General features: G+C 47.3%; 1 protein-coding gene across 1 annotated transcript in view; it reads right to left on the bottom strand.

Annotated features, from left to right (window-relative positions):
• PIP5K1C (phosphatidylinositol-4-phosphate 5-kinase type 1 gamma) overlaps positions 1-16,787 on the bottom strand; it is an 81,117-nt gene extending 64,330 nt beyond the window's left edge. The window contains exon 1 of the mRNA XM_081338936.1: positions 16,605-16,787. Within this exon, the coding sequence (XP_081195062.1) occupies positions 16,605-16,722 (118 nt within the window). The 5' untranslated portion in view covers positions 16,723-16,787. The remainder of the gene's footprint in view (positions 1-16,604) is intronic.
• Between the last annotated feature and the right edge of the window lie 908 nt (positions 16,788-17,695).

The raw sequence follows: 17,695 nt of genomic DNA, 5'->3' as shown, positions 1-17,695 counted from the left end.
CTGCAAGGCGATCAAACCGGTCAGTCCTAGAGGAGATCAACCCTGACTGCTCTTTAGAAGGCCAGATCCTGAAGTGGAATCTCAAATCCTTTGGCCACCTAATGAGAAGGAAGGACTCACTGGAGAAGAGCCTAACGCTGGGAAAGATTGAGGGCAAGAGAAGAAGGGGGCGACAGAGAATGAGGTGGCTGGCTGGAGTCACTGAAGCAGGAGGCATGAGCCTAAATGGACTCCAGAAGATGGTAGAGGACAGGAAGGCCTGGAGGAACGTTGTCCATAGGGTCGCGATGGGTCGGACACGACTTCACAGCTAACAACAAACATCCCAAATTAAGACACACGTGATAGAATCGAAGGCCTTGACGAGCTGAAATCAACGCCAGGGCTGATTTGGGCTAACTTGTGTTCGGCTGAGTTATGTATCCTCTCAGGAAGATTGAACTCTTCCTACTGTTTCCTGGGAGAACTTTCAGTGGAAGGGGATAGAAAAGGGAGATCAAATAAATACATCTCCTACAAAACACACTTCTAGAGAGTATGAGGATGGGGACCAGATCCAAATTACAATGCCAGTAAGTCAGGTTAAAGAAAACAATAATGAGGCATCCATAAAAGGGGGGGGGGAAGACAGGAAAAATAAGATCTGCCCCAGAACAGGCTCAACCGAGCATATCAAGGTTCATTTTTCCATGCACACCGTGTCTAATTTGCTCTACACTCAAATATGCAGAAGAGAGATAGTAATAAGGACCAATGACTGTTCTCTCTATAAAGCCTGGACTGCTAAGGGCACAAACAGCCTCATCGGGACATTTAAAGATATAGTTTTGGAACAATCTGTTCTGTAAACAACATCTTCTCTGCGCCATTGTGTTGTGATCACAAATCCGGGCTGAGGTCAAGATTTAAAAGTTTAAACAAAGTGAGAGTGCTGGAAAAAAATAAGGTGTGCAGAAAGCCAATTCCTTAGAAAAAAATGTTAGCAAGAAGCAGGCAGAACTAACGTAAGGAAGGACTCCAATACTGATGATCTGACAGTATTTCAAGGCGTAAAATAAGAATGCGTAACATTATGCTTCTGAATACAGGGAATCTTCGACTTACAACAGTTCATTTAGTGACCATTCAAAGTTACAGCAGCACTGATAAATTCAGACACCTGGCAACTGACTCATATTTATGACGGTTGCAGTGTCCCGGGATCACGTGATCCCCTTTTGTGACCTTCTGACAAGCGAAGTCAACAGGGGAGCCACAATTCACTTAACAACCGTGTTACTAACTTAAGAGCTGCAGTGATTCACTTATCAACTGTGGCAAAGAATGGAAATGGGGCAAAACTGGCTTAACTCTCTTGCTTAGCGACAGACATTTTGGGCTCAATTATGGTCATAAGTCGAGGACTACCTGCACTGAGGTATGGCTCCTTAGAATCTGAAATGTTTTTCCCGAGCTATAACGACTCATTACATTATTAGGATTCTTTTTGAACTCTGGGGTAAATTTCATGAGGAACTCATGTAGCCATCCAAAAGGAACTAAGGGTGTAGATCCATGGTGGTGAACCTATGACACCTGTCAAAAAGGACACTCCACAACATTTGGGGTGACATGCTAGGGTTCACCAACACCCGGCAACAACCGCTCTCGAAAGCGTGCCCCATTCTTGTGCAATTTTCAGAGGCTGCATGAAAATGGAGTGGCTTACCACGCAGCCTCTAGACTCTCTAGATCAGGGGTCCCCAAACCCCGGTCTGTGCACCTGAACTGGGCTGTGGCATGCCGGCAACCAGTCCGCACAAACAAGCAACGCCCCATCCACGGGATGCAGGCAGCACACAAAACCACACCCACTCCGGTCCGCTGAAAAACCTCTCTCCACGGAACCGGTCCCTGGTGCCCAAAAGGTTGGGGATCTCTGCTCTAGATGTCTCTCTGAAAATCGCACAAAAATGGGGTGCGCTTTTTCAGAGTTTTCAGAGGCTGCAGAAGCCACACTGGTGCATTCTCCGAAACCGCTTCAAAACCAAAAGCCTCACGCAACACGGAGCTGCCTCAGGTAGGCTGCAGGGGCCTGTCGACGGAAAGAGAACATTGCCTGAAGGCAAGCGGCCTGCGGCCGATCCTGGGGAATCGCACACACGGTTGGACTGTATTTTTAAAAAAAAAATAACACGTAAAGAATTATCTTTTGTTCAGGGGTGGGTCTGTGTGTGACATGCCAACAAAGTCAAGTTAGACATTTTCAGTATTTTTGACAGGTAAGTGACACAGTTGCTAAATGAATTTGGTGTTCCCCGTTGACTTTCCTTGTCAGGAGATCATTAAACAGTGATGGCAAACCTTTTAGAGGCTGAGTGCCCAAACCGCAACCCCAAAACTACTTATTTATCGCTAAGTGTCAGGGCTGCATCAGCATTGTGGTGCCCTCGGGGGGGGGGCAGGGAGGTGCCTCTGAGTGCCGGCTCTGGCACGCAAAACCCGGGGGGTGTAAAAACGGCTGCCGCGGTGCCGCACAGTGCAAATACACTGCGCAACCACAGGGCAGGGCTAGTGAGTATCATGCATTAGCCCAGCCCCATTTGCAGCACATGCGTGCTCGTGGCCCCGTGCGCGCATGCACGCATATAAAATGCTTCCCCCTCCATTTTCTTCCAGTCCACCAATCAACAATGGTTGGTGACCTCTGCTCTACCACTTCTACTTGAGCTTGCTAGTTGGCCGCTTCGTCTCCTTTGTGCTGGGCGGGGCTCCTGCTCCGAGCGGCGGGGGCAGCCTGATGGACCTGCTGCCGGCAACGGTGGCACGCGTGCCAAAAGAGAGGGCTCTTAGTGCCGCCTCTGGCATGCGTGCCGTAGGTTCGCCACCACTGTCATAAAAGATGATCACGTGAGCCCGGGTCACTGCGACTGCCATAAACATGAGACAGCTGCCAAGCACCCAAATTCTGACCACGTGATCATGGGGGTGCTACAATAGTTGTGTGAAAAATGGTCACGAGTCCCTTTTTTCGGTGCCATTGTAACTTAGAATGGTCACTAAATGATCACTAAGTCGAGGACTACTTGTATAACCCCCCCCCGGCCCCCTTCCCTCATAGGGAAGCTGCTGCAGCCTTTTGGTCCATTTTAGCTACCCTCTGCTGACCCGTCTCTAGTTCCACTACAGGTAATCCTTGACTTACGACCCGTCACGTAGCAACCAGTTGAAGTTATGACTGACCTCCCTGGCAGTACTTACGACTGTTCCTAAAAATTCTGACAGCCGCTTCCTTCCACAGTCACGTGACCAGATTTTCCAGGGGTTTTGCTGAAAACCAGCATTTACTTACTTTTTTTTTTTTTTTGGCAAAACTGGCCCCTTAGTGAACCGTTGGTTCCCTTAACGGTCGCCACAAAAAAAAAGTCCTAAAATCAAGTCGGTTACATGGATGACCCACTCTACCAGTATCTCGACTTACAACTCTGATGGGCAAGCTCTAGTACAGTCATAAGTTAAGGACTACCTGTTTTATCTATTCTGAGGTGCGACAGTCAAAACGGCCCGCCATTTCCCAGTTGTGGCTACCCCACTGATTAACTAATGGCACTACGATATCGGCATCTCTTTCTTCAATGCTGTCTCTTATTAACATTGTTGTTGGCCTCTTTTTTTTTTAAAACAGAAGGATGCACACTGTGCTGACAGCTTTATCGAACTGTTTACCATTACTCCAAGACCTTGGTCCTCATTAATCATGGCTAGCTCCGATCCCATTAGATCCCATCAGCGGTCTTCACTCAGCAGGCCATTTATTCCTCATCCTGCTGGACAGCTCCCTCCCATTTTGCTGGAACAAGCCTGCTCTGCTTTTCTACACGTCTTCGCGAATGTTTGCTTTACGGTTTTAATGCATTACTACATCTGGCAGATATTCGGGCTCCTTCTGGGGTGGTTGTTGACCTCCCTGATATATTAAGATGAGAGGTGAATTTAAAAGATTTAATTTTCCAGCCAAGATTGCTATTATGGTTCACTGCATAGTCAGATAATATAGACCGGGGTTGGTTGGTTGGTTAGTTAGGTTTTTTTTCCCCCAACTTCTTATCTCCCTCACGAGATTTGGCAATTTTATCCAGCATATCTACTGAGTCCTTCCCAGTGATCTGGGGTAGGTAGATTATTATTTAGATTTATATGCTGTCCATCTCACTAAGCCACAATCCTGGCAGTTTACAAAACTGTAAATAAGAATGTAAAACAAAGTGTTGAAACATTCAGCGTTAGAAGTCAAAAGCATTGAAATTAACCATTGTAACTGGATTAAAAAGGACCAATACGTAAAGGGGGTGGGAGGTGGAACCAACGTTTTTCAAATTTGGCCACTTTACAAAGGGTGGAGAGAGAAAAAGGTCATAAAGACGGGCGTGACCCACTTAACAACCAACTTGCTTAGATATGAAAATTCTGATCCCAATTGGGGTCACAAGCTGAGGGTTACCTGTACGAACTGTAAAACATTAAAAAGCAACACAACGCATAAAAGGGTGCAGGCTACCCACAGATGCATACGAGTAGTCCTCAACTTAACAATCATTCGTTTAGTGACCACTCAAAGTTACAACAGCCCGAACAAAAGTGACTTATGACCATTTTTCACACTTACGACTGTTGCAGCATCCCCGTGGCCACTTGGTCAAAATGTGGATGCTTGGCAACCGGTTCATACCAGCACATATCCTAGTATTATAAAGCACGGTTGGGCCATTCCCCAATGGGCCACATGAGTGGCTGCAACTACTGCGGAGGGCTTAACCAGTAGGGCTGTGGAGGTGCAGGGGGATGCACCCATGCGTGTATCAATTGGGGGGGGGGGAATAGCAGCTGCCTTGAACAGAAAAGCACTGCAGTTGTATTGCGTGCATGACGGACACTTATTTACATTTGATTTCTAATTTCCATTTAACCTCACACAGATCAGATAGGGACAGACAAGGGCTAAAGGTGGCCCAAAGGCTGCATAATACCCAGGTTATTGTAAAGCACCTCCCATATTGTATTTCTTATAACACAGAAGGAAGATTGCCGATTTAATTCCTTTCTACTGTCAAAATTCCCTTCCCAATCAAAGAACATTTAAGAAATCTTTGGAGGTTCTGGGTCAGTGGCAAGCTGAACAATCCTCATGTGATAGTAAATAAGTCAGAGAGAGTCTTTTATAGCCTTAGTGAGTCATCTAATTCCATCTTAATATCTACTGCAGAAATCCTTTTACTGGAATAACAGCCCCTTGCTTCACAAGATTCTAACCAGGTCTTCCAAGCCCAAATCTGGTCCTTCGGGTGAGAGGAAACAACAACCATTTCCAAAGCAGAGTGGCTGCCACCGACCCTGAGGGTCTTCAGAAAGGTTTGAAAAACCTGGCTTTTCTGAAAAACAAAAAACAAAAACCAGGTGCTGGAAATGCTGATGAAGCAGCTAAAACAATAATTCCAGTCACTTTTTAAATTTTTTGTTGCTACATTTCATTACAGATGGTTTTTGACTTAGCAACCAAAATTTTAGACCAGACGTTACATTGCTAACTAAGCAAGCTGGCTGTTAAGTCAGCCAGGCCCAATTTTACCTTTTCTTTAACCATGGTTGTTCTTTAACCATGGTTGCAAGGAAATGACTGTAGTTGTAAGTGAATTATGCAATTTGTTAAGTGAATTTGGCTTCTCCTATTGCAGGGGGTCTTCAAACTTGGCCCTTTTATGACTTGTGGACTTCAACTCCCAGAATTCCTCACCCAGCGTGCCTGGCTGAGGAATTCTGGGAGTTGAAGTCCACAAGTCATAAAAGGGCCAAGTTTGAAGACCCCTGACTTTGCATGTCAGAAGCAGGTTAGGAAGGTCACAAATGGCAGTCACAAGATTCCAGTATGCTACAACCATCATAGATATGCGTTTGGTTGCCAAGCACCCGAATTTTGATCACTTGATTATGGGCTTACTGAGATGGGTGTAACTATGAGAACTTATGTCACTTTTTTAAAAAATTACAGTGCTGCTGTAACTTCAAACAGTCGCTAAATGAATAATCACAAGTCAAGGACTACCTATATATTGATTTTTGTTGACTACTGATTGTGTAAGAGCCGTGGTGGCCCAGTGGTTAGAATGCAGTATTGCAAGCTAATTCTGCCAACTGCCAAGAGTTTGATCCTGACCGGCTCAAGGTCGACTCAGCCTTCCAAGGTCGCTAAAATGAGGACCCAGATGGTTGGGGGCAAGAGGCTGACTCTGTAAACTGCTTAGAGAACACTATGAAGCGGTATATAAGTCTAAGTACTATTGCTACTGCTCAGGGGTTTTCAAACTTGGCCCTTTTACGACTTGCGGACTTCAAGTCCCAGAATTCCTCAGCCAGCGTGCCTGGCTGAGGAACTCTGGGAGTTGAAGTCCACAAGTCATAAAAGGGCCCATGTTTGAAGACCCCTGCTATTGCTCTACCACCCAGAGTCACAACTGTGAGTTGGGCAGTCATAGAAATGCAATCAATAAATAAAACTACGAGAAAGGATGACTAGGATCACCCATCGTGTTATGCCAGCAGCCCCCGACCTTTTGTGCATCAGGGACTGGTTCCATGGAAGGTGTTTTTTCCACGGACCATGTTGGGGGGGGTGAAGTGGGGGGTTTCGTGTGCTGCCAGGATCCCACATGTGTGCAGATGGGATTTCATTGGCTTGCACGGCCTGTTTCCTGGAGGCCTGCGGACCAGTACTAGCCCATGGCTGGGGATTAGGGATCGCTGTGTTATGCCATTCTTGACTGATTTGCAGTTTATTGAAATAAGCTCCAACTGGACAGTCTCACACACTACGTTAAGTGAAAACCAAACAAACTCTTATTATAGTTTAGGAGAGCAGCGCGTGGACACTCCTGCTGATAAGCTGGAAGAAACGTCCAGATCAGGTGGGTCCAGCTTTGGCAACTTTTTAAGACTTGTGGACTTCAACTCCCAGAATTCCTCAGCCAGGAGTGCACGAGACACCCGTGGCCTCTAGACAAACACCCGAATACTGAACTGAAGCATGCGGTTAAACCTTGGATGTGAAGAGATCAGATGAGTCAAGGATCCCAGTTCACACATCCACTGAGCTACCCCGTGCCTGAGCAATCAATATTGCGCTTCCCAATAGCTGCTCAACATTGCACCATCTGTGCTTTTGCTGTCTGCCTACTTAGGCAGTCTCTTTGTTGGCGGGCCTTAATTACACACTCCCTACAGCTGGCACGCAGGGCAGTTAAGTGGCAGTGAACATTCAAAACAAAATGGGTGGCATTCAAAGAGACCGAAGCGGAGCCCCACCTCCACACAAGTGACAAACCAGCCCCCCCTCCCTCCCCCCCCCCAAAGCCGCCTTCCCACAACCTTAACCCTGCTTTGGTGTTTGTGCTGGTGGTGTTGGGGGTGGAGGGGGTATCTGTGTGGAGGAGGACTGGTTGCTTGGTTGCCTACCTGACCTTCGGCGTTCTTTCAAGACTGAATTCTCCTTTTGTATCACCAACTGCTCTCTTTCGTGGCAGGAAAAAAAAGAGGAGAGCTTGGAAAACTGCAAGATCGCCAGGGGGCTTGCTTGACAGATCGGAAGCAATGAGACTGAAGGGTTGACGGATGGGTGCCGGTCGTCCTCGACTTACAACCTACCGCTGAGCCCAAGGTTTCTGTGGCTAAGCAAGGCAAGCGGTTCAGTGAGTTTTGCCCCCCTTTCACGACCTCTCTCGCCACACAGTCTTTTAAGTGAATCACGGCAGTTGTTAGGGTTAGTAACGCGGTCGTTAAAAGTGAATCTGGCTCACCCCCTTTGACTTTGCGTGTCAGGAGGTCACTGCAACCGTCATAAACAGGAACCGGTTGCCAAGCGGCTGAATTTTGATTGCGTGACCAGGGGGAATGCTGCAACGGTTGCCAAGTGTGGAAAACGCTCAAAAGTCGCTTTTTCCAGGGCCGCTGCAGCTTCGAATGGTCGCTAAATGAACCGTTATAAGTCGAGGATTACCTTGGTGTTGCTCACAGCATCCTATCCTAGGGGAGCAGATGACATTCTCTGCTAGCGGCTCTTTATGACCTAAGGCAGGGGTCCCCAACCCCCGGTCTGTGGACTGGCCTGGGCTGCGGCATGCCGGCAACCGGGCCGCACAAACAAGCAATGCCCCATCTGTGGGATGCAGGCAGCACATGAAACCACACTCCTCCGGTCCATGAAAAAACCTCTCTCCACGGAACCGGTCCCTGGTGCCCAAAAGGTTGGGGACCTCTGGTTTAAGGGGAACCTTGCTTCCAACTCCACGGCCCAGCAGTCTGATTCAACATCGTATACTTACAGCATCTAACCAAGTTCAACACTGCTCGACTTACTACCTCAACTTACAACCACAACCGAGATCAGAATTTCTGCTGCTAAGCAAGATGATTACGATTATTAAGGGAGTCCTTTTTTTTTTTTAACCACGGTTGTTAAGCGAGTTACTGCAGTCGTTCAGTAAATCACACAGTCATTAAGCGAATTTGGCCTAGCCCGTTGGGCTTTGCTTGTTCAGAAGCTGCAAATGGCAGTTGCAAATGGCAGTCCCATCACCCTGGGAGGCTGGCACCGTCGTAAATACGTGCTGGTTGCCAAGTGCCTGGATTCCGATCATGTAACTATGGGGATGCTGCAAGGGTCGTAAGTAAGGGGCTGGCCCTAAGTCAGTTTTGCATCTTCGAACAGTTGCGAAACAAATGGTTGGAAGTCAAGGTCTACCTGTACTGCCTCCCCTCTAGGGCAGTGTGTGTGTCAACTCAACTAGCCTCGTGCCTAAGGCAAGGCTAGAATTCACAGGCTCCTGGTTTCTGGCTTGATGCCTGAACTATCACACCGAATTGTCTCTCTGTAGCCTCCCACTAGACAAGATTTTTTATTTAGCTTGCCTTGCAAATTTGGCCTAGGTCAAACCCAAACAAATCATATTATCATCCAGCATAATGTGACATATGCGCTTGCTGTCCCTTAAGCCTAGATTTCCCCTGGGATGCAGATACAGTGTCAGTTTGCGTTTATTCCTAATGCCTTCAAATCTTTCCTTTAAACCTCATTATTTATGAGCTAAAAACCCCACATGGCTACAGTGGAAGGGAAGCCCTAATACTGCGTGCATGTTAAGTGGACAAGCCCTTTTTTACGGCTCTTTGGGAAATAGACAGCAACTTAGCCTTCTGTTGCCTTGTGCCACAGGCATTAAACCCATTATGGGTTTGGCTTACCATAATGGGGGAGATCCAGCCACCGTGGTTTGGAAATCAAAGTTTATGGTTTTGTGTTATGTATGAATCAGGCTTCTGTGGCTTAATCCTATCTGAATCACTGTTCAGTGCAGGCTGCACACCAAGCTGTAACTTATATGAACAAAGATTTAGAAGTCAAAATATGTTTTTAGAGCTTCCCTCCGGCTTTCACAGATGTGTGTCTCAAACAGCACTCTTTGCTTGAAGCAAGGGCAAAAAGCAAACAAAGGTTTACCAATTCTGACATCGCGCCGAAGCATAACGAACTTAAATCGTGACCTGCAATCTCACTTTAAAATCACAGTATTGTGCAAGCTGTGCTTCGTGCTCATTTCACTTCTAATTCTATCCCAAGCGATAGTTTGCCTCTGTGGTTTGATGTAGTATGTCGGTTGTTGTTGTTAGCTGTGAAGTCGTGTCCGACCCATTGCGACCCCATGGACAACATTCCTCCAGGCCTTCCTGTCCTCTACCATCTTCTAGAGTCCATTTAGACTCATGCCTACTGCTTCAGTGACTCCATCCAGCCACCTCATCCTCTGTCGTCCCCTTCTTCTATTGCCCTCAACCTTTCCCAGCATTAGGCTCTTCTCCAGTGAGTCCTTCCTTCTCATTAGGTGGCCAAAGGATTTGAGTTTTAGCTTCAGGATCTGGCCCTTCTAAAGAGCAGTCAGGGTTGATCTCCTCTAGGACTGACCGGTTTGATCGCCTTGCAGTCCAAGGGACTCGCAGGAGTCTTCTCCAGCACCACAGTTCAAAGGCCTCAATTCTTTGGCACTCAGCCTTTCTTATGGTCCAACTTTCACTGCCATACATTGCAACTGGGAAGACCATACCCTTGACTATTCACACTTTTGTTGGCAGGGTAATATCTCTGCTTTTTAGTGTGCTGTCTAGATTTGCCATGTCAGTAGTCCGACAATTCATCTAGTGACCATTCAAAGTTACAACGGCACTGAAAAAAGTGACTTGTGACAGTTCTTTTCCCACACTTGCCAAGGTCAAAGCATCCCCCTGGTCGTGTGATCAAGATTCAGGCACTTTTGGCAACTGACTCATATTTATAACGCTTGCAATGTCCTGGGGTCGTGGTCCCCTTTTGCGACCTTCTGACAAGCAAAGTCAACGGGGAAAGCCAGATTCACTTAACAACCCTATTACTCACTTAACGGCTGCAGTGATTCACTTAACAACCGTGGCAAGAAAGGTTGTAAAATATCGCAAAAGCTCACTTAACTTAGCAACAGAAATTCGGAGTTCAGCTGTGATTGTGAGTCAAGGACTTCCTGTATTTGACAAAAACCAGTCTCACAAATTTCTTCAAAGTTTGGCAGCAATAATGAAAGCCTGGCCACTTTTTCTATAAAGCGCCCTCCCCAATTATTCCTCTAGCACCCCCTCCCTTCCTTGTCCCACATTTTCCCCCCCACACACACACCCTCATTTCAGTATACTTTCTTCAGGACAAAGTTTTTATGCATATCTTCCCAACCTGCTTTGTATCTCTGAGCCGAGCTGCAGCCAGAGCAGGGTGTGTTGTTTAAAATGGCTATGCGCATCTTTTCTCTTTCCCCACAACACACACACACACAAACATATCCAACGTGGCTTAAGCACCTTCCAGAAGAAAGGAAACAAAATCAGCCATTCTACAACAGGCTTTGTCACAAAAATGCTGAAGCAGCCTGATCATTAGATTTAACAGAATTCGTGGCTACAAAGCTTCTGCTTATAGCTTTTTATATAACTATATTGTGGGGGGGGGGTTTGAAAAAAAGAAAAATTCTTACATAGGCAGTCCAAATTGTGCCCAGAAAGAAAACCCAAACAAAACCAACCAACTGCCCCCTTCCCCAAGAAACAGGAATCAGCATATATACAGGGAGGCCAATAGGTCGTTTCCATCTCTCGTTTCGTATAAATGTCCTCTATTTTTATAATATTCTGTGTGAGGTTGGGGAGAAAATAAGAAGATATGCAAGATATAATAGGCTAGTTTGCTTTTCAGAAAACTGGGCAAGATTGGAGAATGTGGTCCATCATCCAGATTTTACCAGATACTGCCAGTGCACTGCTGGGACTAGCTTAGCAATCGTAAGGACTAGAATCTTAATATTTTTTAAAAATATACCAGGATTTTCAGGAGATGAAAGTAGCCCTCATGTGAACTGTAGCCTGATTGGCCACTTATACAATCAGATGTTTACAAGAGCCAGAATCCTGTGTGGTAACTGGAACATCAGGAAAGATTTGGTGATCGATCCAAACTGGTACGAACGAAACCAGATGTTGCAAACTAGACAAACCAAGCTCTGAGTTTCCTTCTAAGGAAGCCTTATCTCCCACAAGTGAATAGCTTGCAAAAACATTTTACTCTCTAAAGCCTGATTTTTTTTTTCAGGCTAGAAGTGGAACGGGCAGAATTATTGCTTTTCCCCTTTGCCAGTCCACTGCGTTTCTGATGGGACCTCTGCGCTCTGAATGGGCCAGTAAAGGAGAAACCAGGTACCAAGATGAGGATTTTTATCACTTGGCACTTAAAAGCCCTTATACAATCCAGCCACAATAATACAGTTCATCCCAGCTCACATTCCTTTGCATACTGATGAGATTTTTAAAATCCCTTCTAGTAATGCGAGTCCCCTGGACTACAAGGCGATCAACCCGGACTGCTCTTTAGAAGGCCAGATCCTGAAGTTGAAACTCAAATCCTTTGGCCACCTAATGAGAAGGAAGGACTCACTGGAGAAGAGCCTAATGCTGGGAAAGATTGAGGGCAAGAGAAGAAGGGGACGACAGAGGATGAGGTGGCTGGATGGAGTCACTGAAGCAGGAGGCGTGAGCTTAAATGGACTCCAGAAGATGGTAGAGGACAGGAAGGCCTGGAGGAACGTTGTCCATGGGGTCGTGATGGGCTGGACACGACTTTGCAACTAACAACAACAAGAAGTAATGCACCTGCCACAAAGGATTTAAGAGACATCGTGCGAACAGCCTCATCCACTACCCCAGCTCTTCAGGTTATGAGCAAGCCAACAGCAACCCACTTTGACCACTACATGGGCTGGGGGGGGGGGACCTGCATGTGTGAAAAACAAGCTTGCTAATTCTGTCTTTTCTCTTACTTGGAATCCACATCAAGAGCAATCAATGATCATTCTCTTTAAACTTCACTCCCAGCTGTATTAAATATACATGAGACAAATGTGCTACAAGCTTTACAAAACCCAGAAGGAAAAAAAAAGACACAGGAGACAACACCATGCAGCAATTATGTCAAGACTGTTGGTAAACGTGCTTTAAAATCTACCTTTTATTTACACACACACACACACACACACCCACACACACCTATGCCTGATTTACAACAACATTACAGGCGTTAAAATATCAACATCAGAGTTCATACTTGAGACTAAACCTGAAGTATAGTTAAGGTTTTAGGGACGCGGTGGCTCAGTGGGTTAGGACGCTGAGCTTGTCGATCAGAAGGTCGGCAGTTTGGCGGGTCGAATCCCTAGTGCCGCATAGCAGAGTGAGCGCCTGTTACTCGTTCCAGCTTCTGCCAACCTAGCAGTTCGATAGCACGTAAAAATGCAAGTAGAAAAATAGGGACCACTACGGTGGGAAGGTAACAGCGTTCCGTGCGCCTTTGGCGTCTAGTCATGCTGGCCACATGACCACGGAGACGTCCTCGGACAAGCGCTGGCTCTTCGGCTTTGAAACGGAGATGAGCACCAGCCCCTAGAGTTGGAAACGACTAGCACGCATGTGCAGGGGAACCTTTACCTTTATAGTTAAGGTATTAGTCTACATCAGGGGTCTTCAAACTTGGCAACTTTGGATAAGACTTGTGGACTTCAACTCCCAGAATTCCCCAGCCAGAAACGCTGCTTTACCAATGAGAAACTACTGGGTTAAATGTATTAGTTAATATTTTCATTAATTGAGTCTTGACTATACAGCTTACTGGAAGACTCTGGAGCAATCATTTTCTCTCAGTCTACCTCACCGGTCCGTGGCTGTAAGGAAAAACAAGAGGAGGAATATGTATGCACCTTTTGAGTGCAAAATTGAGATATAAATCTAACAAATTTGAGTTATCTATAAAGATAATAAAGTCGGGATTAGAAAAATGTAAAACAAGCAGCTAAGCAAACCAGAACAAAACACACTACATTACGGCTTAGTATTCTGTGTGAACCTTAATCTATGACCAAGGATATCAAGCCTAACCTACAGAGGCAGACAGACCATTACAAATTCGACCAAATATCCAGAGTCATGCCTCATTCCCATCATCCAAAATTCAATGTTGCATCTAAGACTGTGAATTCAAATCTGGTCATGAATCTTTAAGATGAGAGTAATGAGGACATTCCTGAATGCAGACAGGAGTCTGGCAACACAGGCACAAATTAACCCATCTAGGACAAATTGCAGCCCTTGGTACCTTATCATCAGGAACACATTGTGAATCCCAGCTTCACCCACACGCATGCATGGAAGGGGAAGAGGGGGAAACAACCTCCATTTATCCAGGCTCTTTTATCACACATGCCAGGGGCACAGCAAATGACTCATGTTAAAAGAAAGGGGTAGGTTTTCAATTTTTACACACAGTTTTTAATTGTGAGAGCGGGGTGCCATTTCCTGGACCATTGACAGCATTCTGAAATAGATGCACTGCTGTAACAGAAAAGTGATTAAAAATTACTTCCCCTTCCAACAAAGATTTTTTTTTTAAAAAAATAATAAAATAGGAAGTTTAAAAAGTCACCGAAGATGACGTCCGCTGCAAAGCAAAAGATGCAGCGCGTTTCAAATTCTCACACAATTAATTTTAACTAATTTATAGGCTGAAATACACATCCTATCCGAATTCTAGTATGGCGGGATGATAACATTCCCTGGGGGAGGGTGAAGAAAGAACAAGTGGTGTTCTCAATTTTAAAAAGAAAAGCCTCAAAAGATAAAGCGGGGGAAACATCCTTGGGAGGATATGGTGAAAGATCCTATTTAAACCAAGGATTTTTCTGGAGGCGGGGGAGGTTGAAGAATAAAGCCCAAATTCATACGCGAGGCTCAGAGTGATGAGAAGGGTCTGGATTATGTCCAGATTATGTCAAACTATGCCATATTCCTTTCATGCTACTAAGGGTCTCCTGTCCACCTTCCCACAAGCAATACTGCTTGCAGTTGACCAATTTTCTCGCTTCTGCCTCCACCCTGGTAACCAAGATGTCCTCTTTTCAACTCATAAAACGGCAGAGTAAGCCCCTTTGCACACAATGTCTATCTCCCACTAGACTTTCTCCAGCCCTGCCTCCTCCTCCTCCTCCATCCCTCCTTCTCTAAAGTTACCTCTCTCAAGACCGCCAAAATTCCCCCCCCCCAAATTACATCTTTCACCTGCTTCCAAGGCCTTTGTTCGCTCTCCCAGAGCACCCATTATTTACTGTAAACCCCCAAATCACTTTTCCAGCCCCGTACCCCTGCTTCACTGCTCTCTAGTCCTCCCACGCCTGGTTTCTCCCCCTCTTTCAGCCTCTCCTTAAAATCCCAGATTTCTGCCAAACAATCTTACATATTCCCCATCCAGCTCCTCTCCTGCAAATCTGACTGCTGCATCCTATTGTAAATGTCCTTTCCCCAACTTTTCATGCTTATACATCAGCAGCATTAACTCAGGTTACTCTCAGGGTCTGCATCCTGGTTTTTTTTTTCTTCCATTCCACACCCAATTATCTCATCCTATGAATAAATTGGTATTATTCCTTTATGCTCTTCCCTGGTCACTCTACAATATACTGCTTCCCTAAACTATACAGATAGTCCTCAACTTACACCAGCTCATTTAATGTCCATTTGAAGTTACAACGGCACTGAAAAAAGAAGTGACTTATGACCATTTTTCACACTTACAGGTGTTACAGCATCCCCTTGGTCACGTGACCAAAATTCAGACGGCTGTTAAGTGAATCTGGCTTCCCCATTGATTTTGCTCGTCAGAAGGTCTCAAAAGGTGATCACACGACCCTGGGACACTGCAACCATCATAAATATGAGTCAGATGCCAAGCGTCTGAATTTTGATGGCGTGACCACGGGGACGGCACAATGGTCCTAAGTACGAAAAACAGTCATAAGTCACATTTTTCAGTGCTACTGGAACTTTGAATGGTCACTAAAGAGTTTTCAGTCCAGGACCGCCTGTACTGACAGCCGACCAGTAACCTGTATCAATAAATGTCATATCAATAAACAACCTTTAGGATTACTCTGCCCCAAGCTTCGTGTGTCTGTGTGTGTGTGTGTGTGTGTGTGTGTGTGTGTGTATTCATTGATTCTCCGTCCTGTACGTTCCCACAGAGAGGGCCTCCTCAGGGTACCACCGGTCAGAGAATGTCGGCTGGTGACCCCCAGGGGGAGAGCATTCTCGGTGGGTGCACCAATCCTTTGGAACCGCTTACCGGCTGAACTCTGGATGGCCCCCGACCTTCGCTCCTTCCGGCGTGATCTAAAAACTTATCTATTCGAACAAGCCGGCCTGGCCTGATGGATTTGGGTTTTAATATTATTTTAACTAATGTATTCTTATTTTTATTGCCCTGTACACCGCCCTGAGTCCTTCAGGAGAAGGGCGGTATATATAAATCAAATAAATAAATAAATAATACCAAGGCAAACAGGGCCACCTGTAAACCTTCACTTCCAATTCAAATTCTACTCTTTATCACCATCATCATCAGTAAACCAGCCTCCCTTCCCCCTCCCCTCCCCATCATCCTTCAGCAGATATTAATAAGCCCAAATTGGGCCATCAGCGCCTCTGCGGACCACAGCCCAAGATCCAGACCCTCTTTCCCCCCCCCCAACACAGACCTAACCACGGTCTCCCTCGGTACACGGGAGCAACAACAAACCAAGATTGGCCTGAAAGAGCCCGGCGATGATGCCGCCTCTCCTCCTTTCCCCACCCCCTCCCCCAGACGCGGTTTTTGCACTCACGACCAGGGTCAGACTCGGGCCAAACAATGCAGGCAATGCTTGGCATCCATCCCCACGTTCAGCCCCTTGCCGCCCAAGGGCTCCTGAAGGGCCGCGGGGCATCCTCGGAGGCTCTTCCACCCCGGACCGGGCAAGGCGACCAGGTGGGGCCGGCCAGCCGGGCGGGGAAAGGGACGGCTCCCCGGACGACGACGACGACGACGGACGAGCCCCCTCCCCTGCTCGCGCGAGGAGGAGACCCCGGGGACCCCCCCTCCCCAGGACCCGGGCGGGGCGATGATGGGGCCGCCTTACTCCGCTCACCTCCTCCTGCCGCCGAGTCCGGCGGCGCCCCCCAGCCTCCCGCCTCGGGGGTGACGGCTCCGGCTCCTGCTTCGGCCCCTCCAGCGGAGCCCGTCTCGTCGGACGCCTCCAGGTCCATAACTGCGGGAGGCCCGGCCCGCGCCCGCCTTGCTTCGCCTCGCCTCAGCCGCCACCCGCCGCCGCCGCCGCTTTGGCTAAGCAGAAGGAGAAAGAGAGAGAAGGGAGGGGGGAGGAGGAGGAGGAGGAGGAGGAGGAGGAGGAGAGAGACCGGGCGGGAGAGGACTCGGCAGCAGCGCGCAGGCGCTAACTCGGCGGCCGGATGGCGAGGTCGGAAGGCTAGAGCGCCCCGGCAGGGAGCGGAAGAGGAGGCTGTTCCTGTTCGGCCATCTCCTCCCCCCGCCCCCTTCCACGATAGGTTCCGGCTTGGTTTTTGGAACGTTAGGAAGTTTAGGCTGGGAGAGGGGGGGGCGCTCTGGGAAGCTGGCGCTTTTCTTTTGAGCACGTGGTGCAAAGGAAGAGGGTTTGCGCTCGCGGAACGTGCAGATGGGACTTGGGGGGGGGAGTGAGGTGGGGGGGGAAGAGAGAGAGAGAGGTTGCATTTTTCTCCCCGAGGGATTTTGAGTTTGCAAACGTGTTGGGCGGTGCTATTGTTTAATCCTGATTCGTGGCATAAACCACAGCTAGTTTTGGGAGGGATAGTAAGGGCTATAGGCCACGTGATCAGGAAGATTTTAATGTGTTTGAGCCTTGGTGGAGCAGTGGGCTAATGCCTCCTTAAGTAACACCAGCTGCCTGCAATTAGTGCAGGTTCGAGTCCCACCAGGCTCAAGATTGACTCAGCCTTCCATCCTCCCGAGGTAGGTAAAATGAGGACCCAGATTGTTGGGGGCAATTAAGCTGACTTTGTAATAATGCCGCTTGGGGGTGTGTGTGAAAGCCCTAATAAGCAGGCATATGCATAGAATGAAGGCTACTGCTAAGCTTGTAAGCCGCCCTGAGTCTTCGGAGAAGGGCGGGATATAAACGGAATTAAAATAAATAAACATGGTGGAACTAAGGTAACATACGACCGACAAAATCTTTGCTGGCCT

This window comes from Vipera berus, assembly GCF_964194415.1.
Source record: "Vipera berus genome assembly, chromosome: 1".
Lineage (NCBI taxonomy): Eukaryota > Metazoa > Chordata > Lepidosauria > Squamata > Viperidae > Vipera > Vipera berus.
Note: the sequence above shows the minus strand (reverse complement) of the source record. Positions and strands in the feature narration are given on the sequence as shown.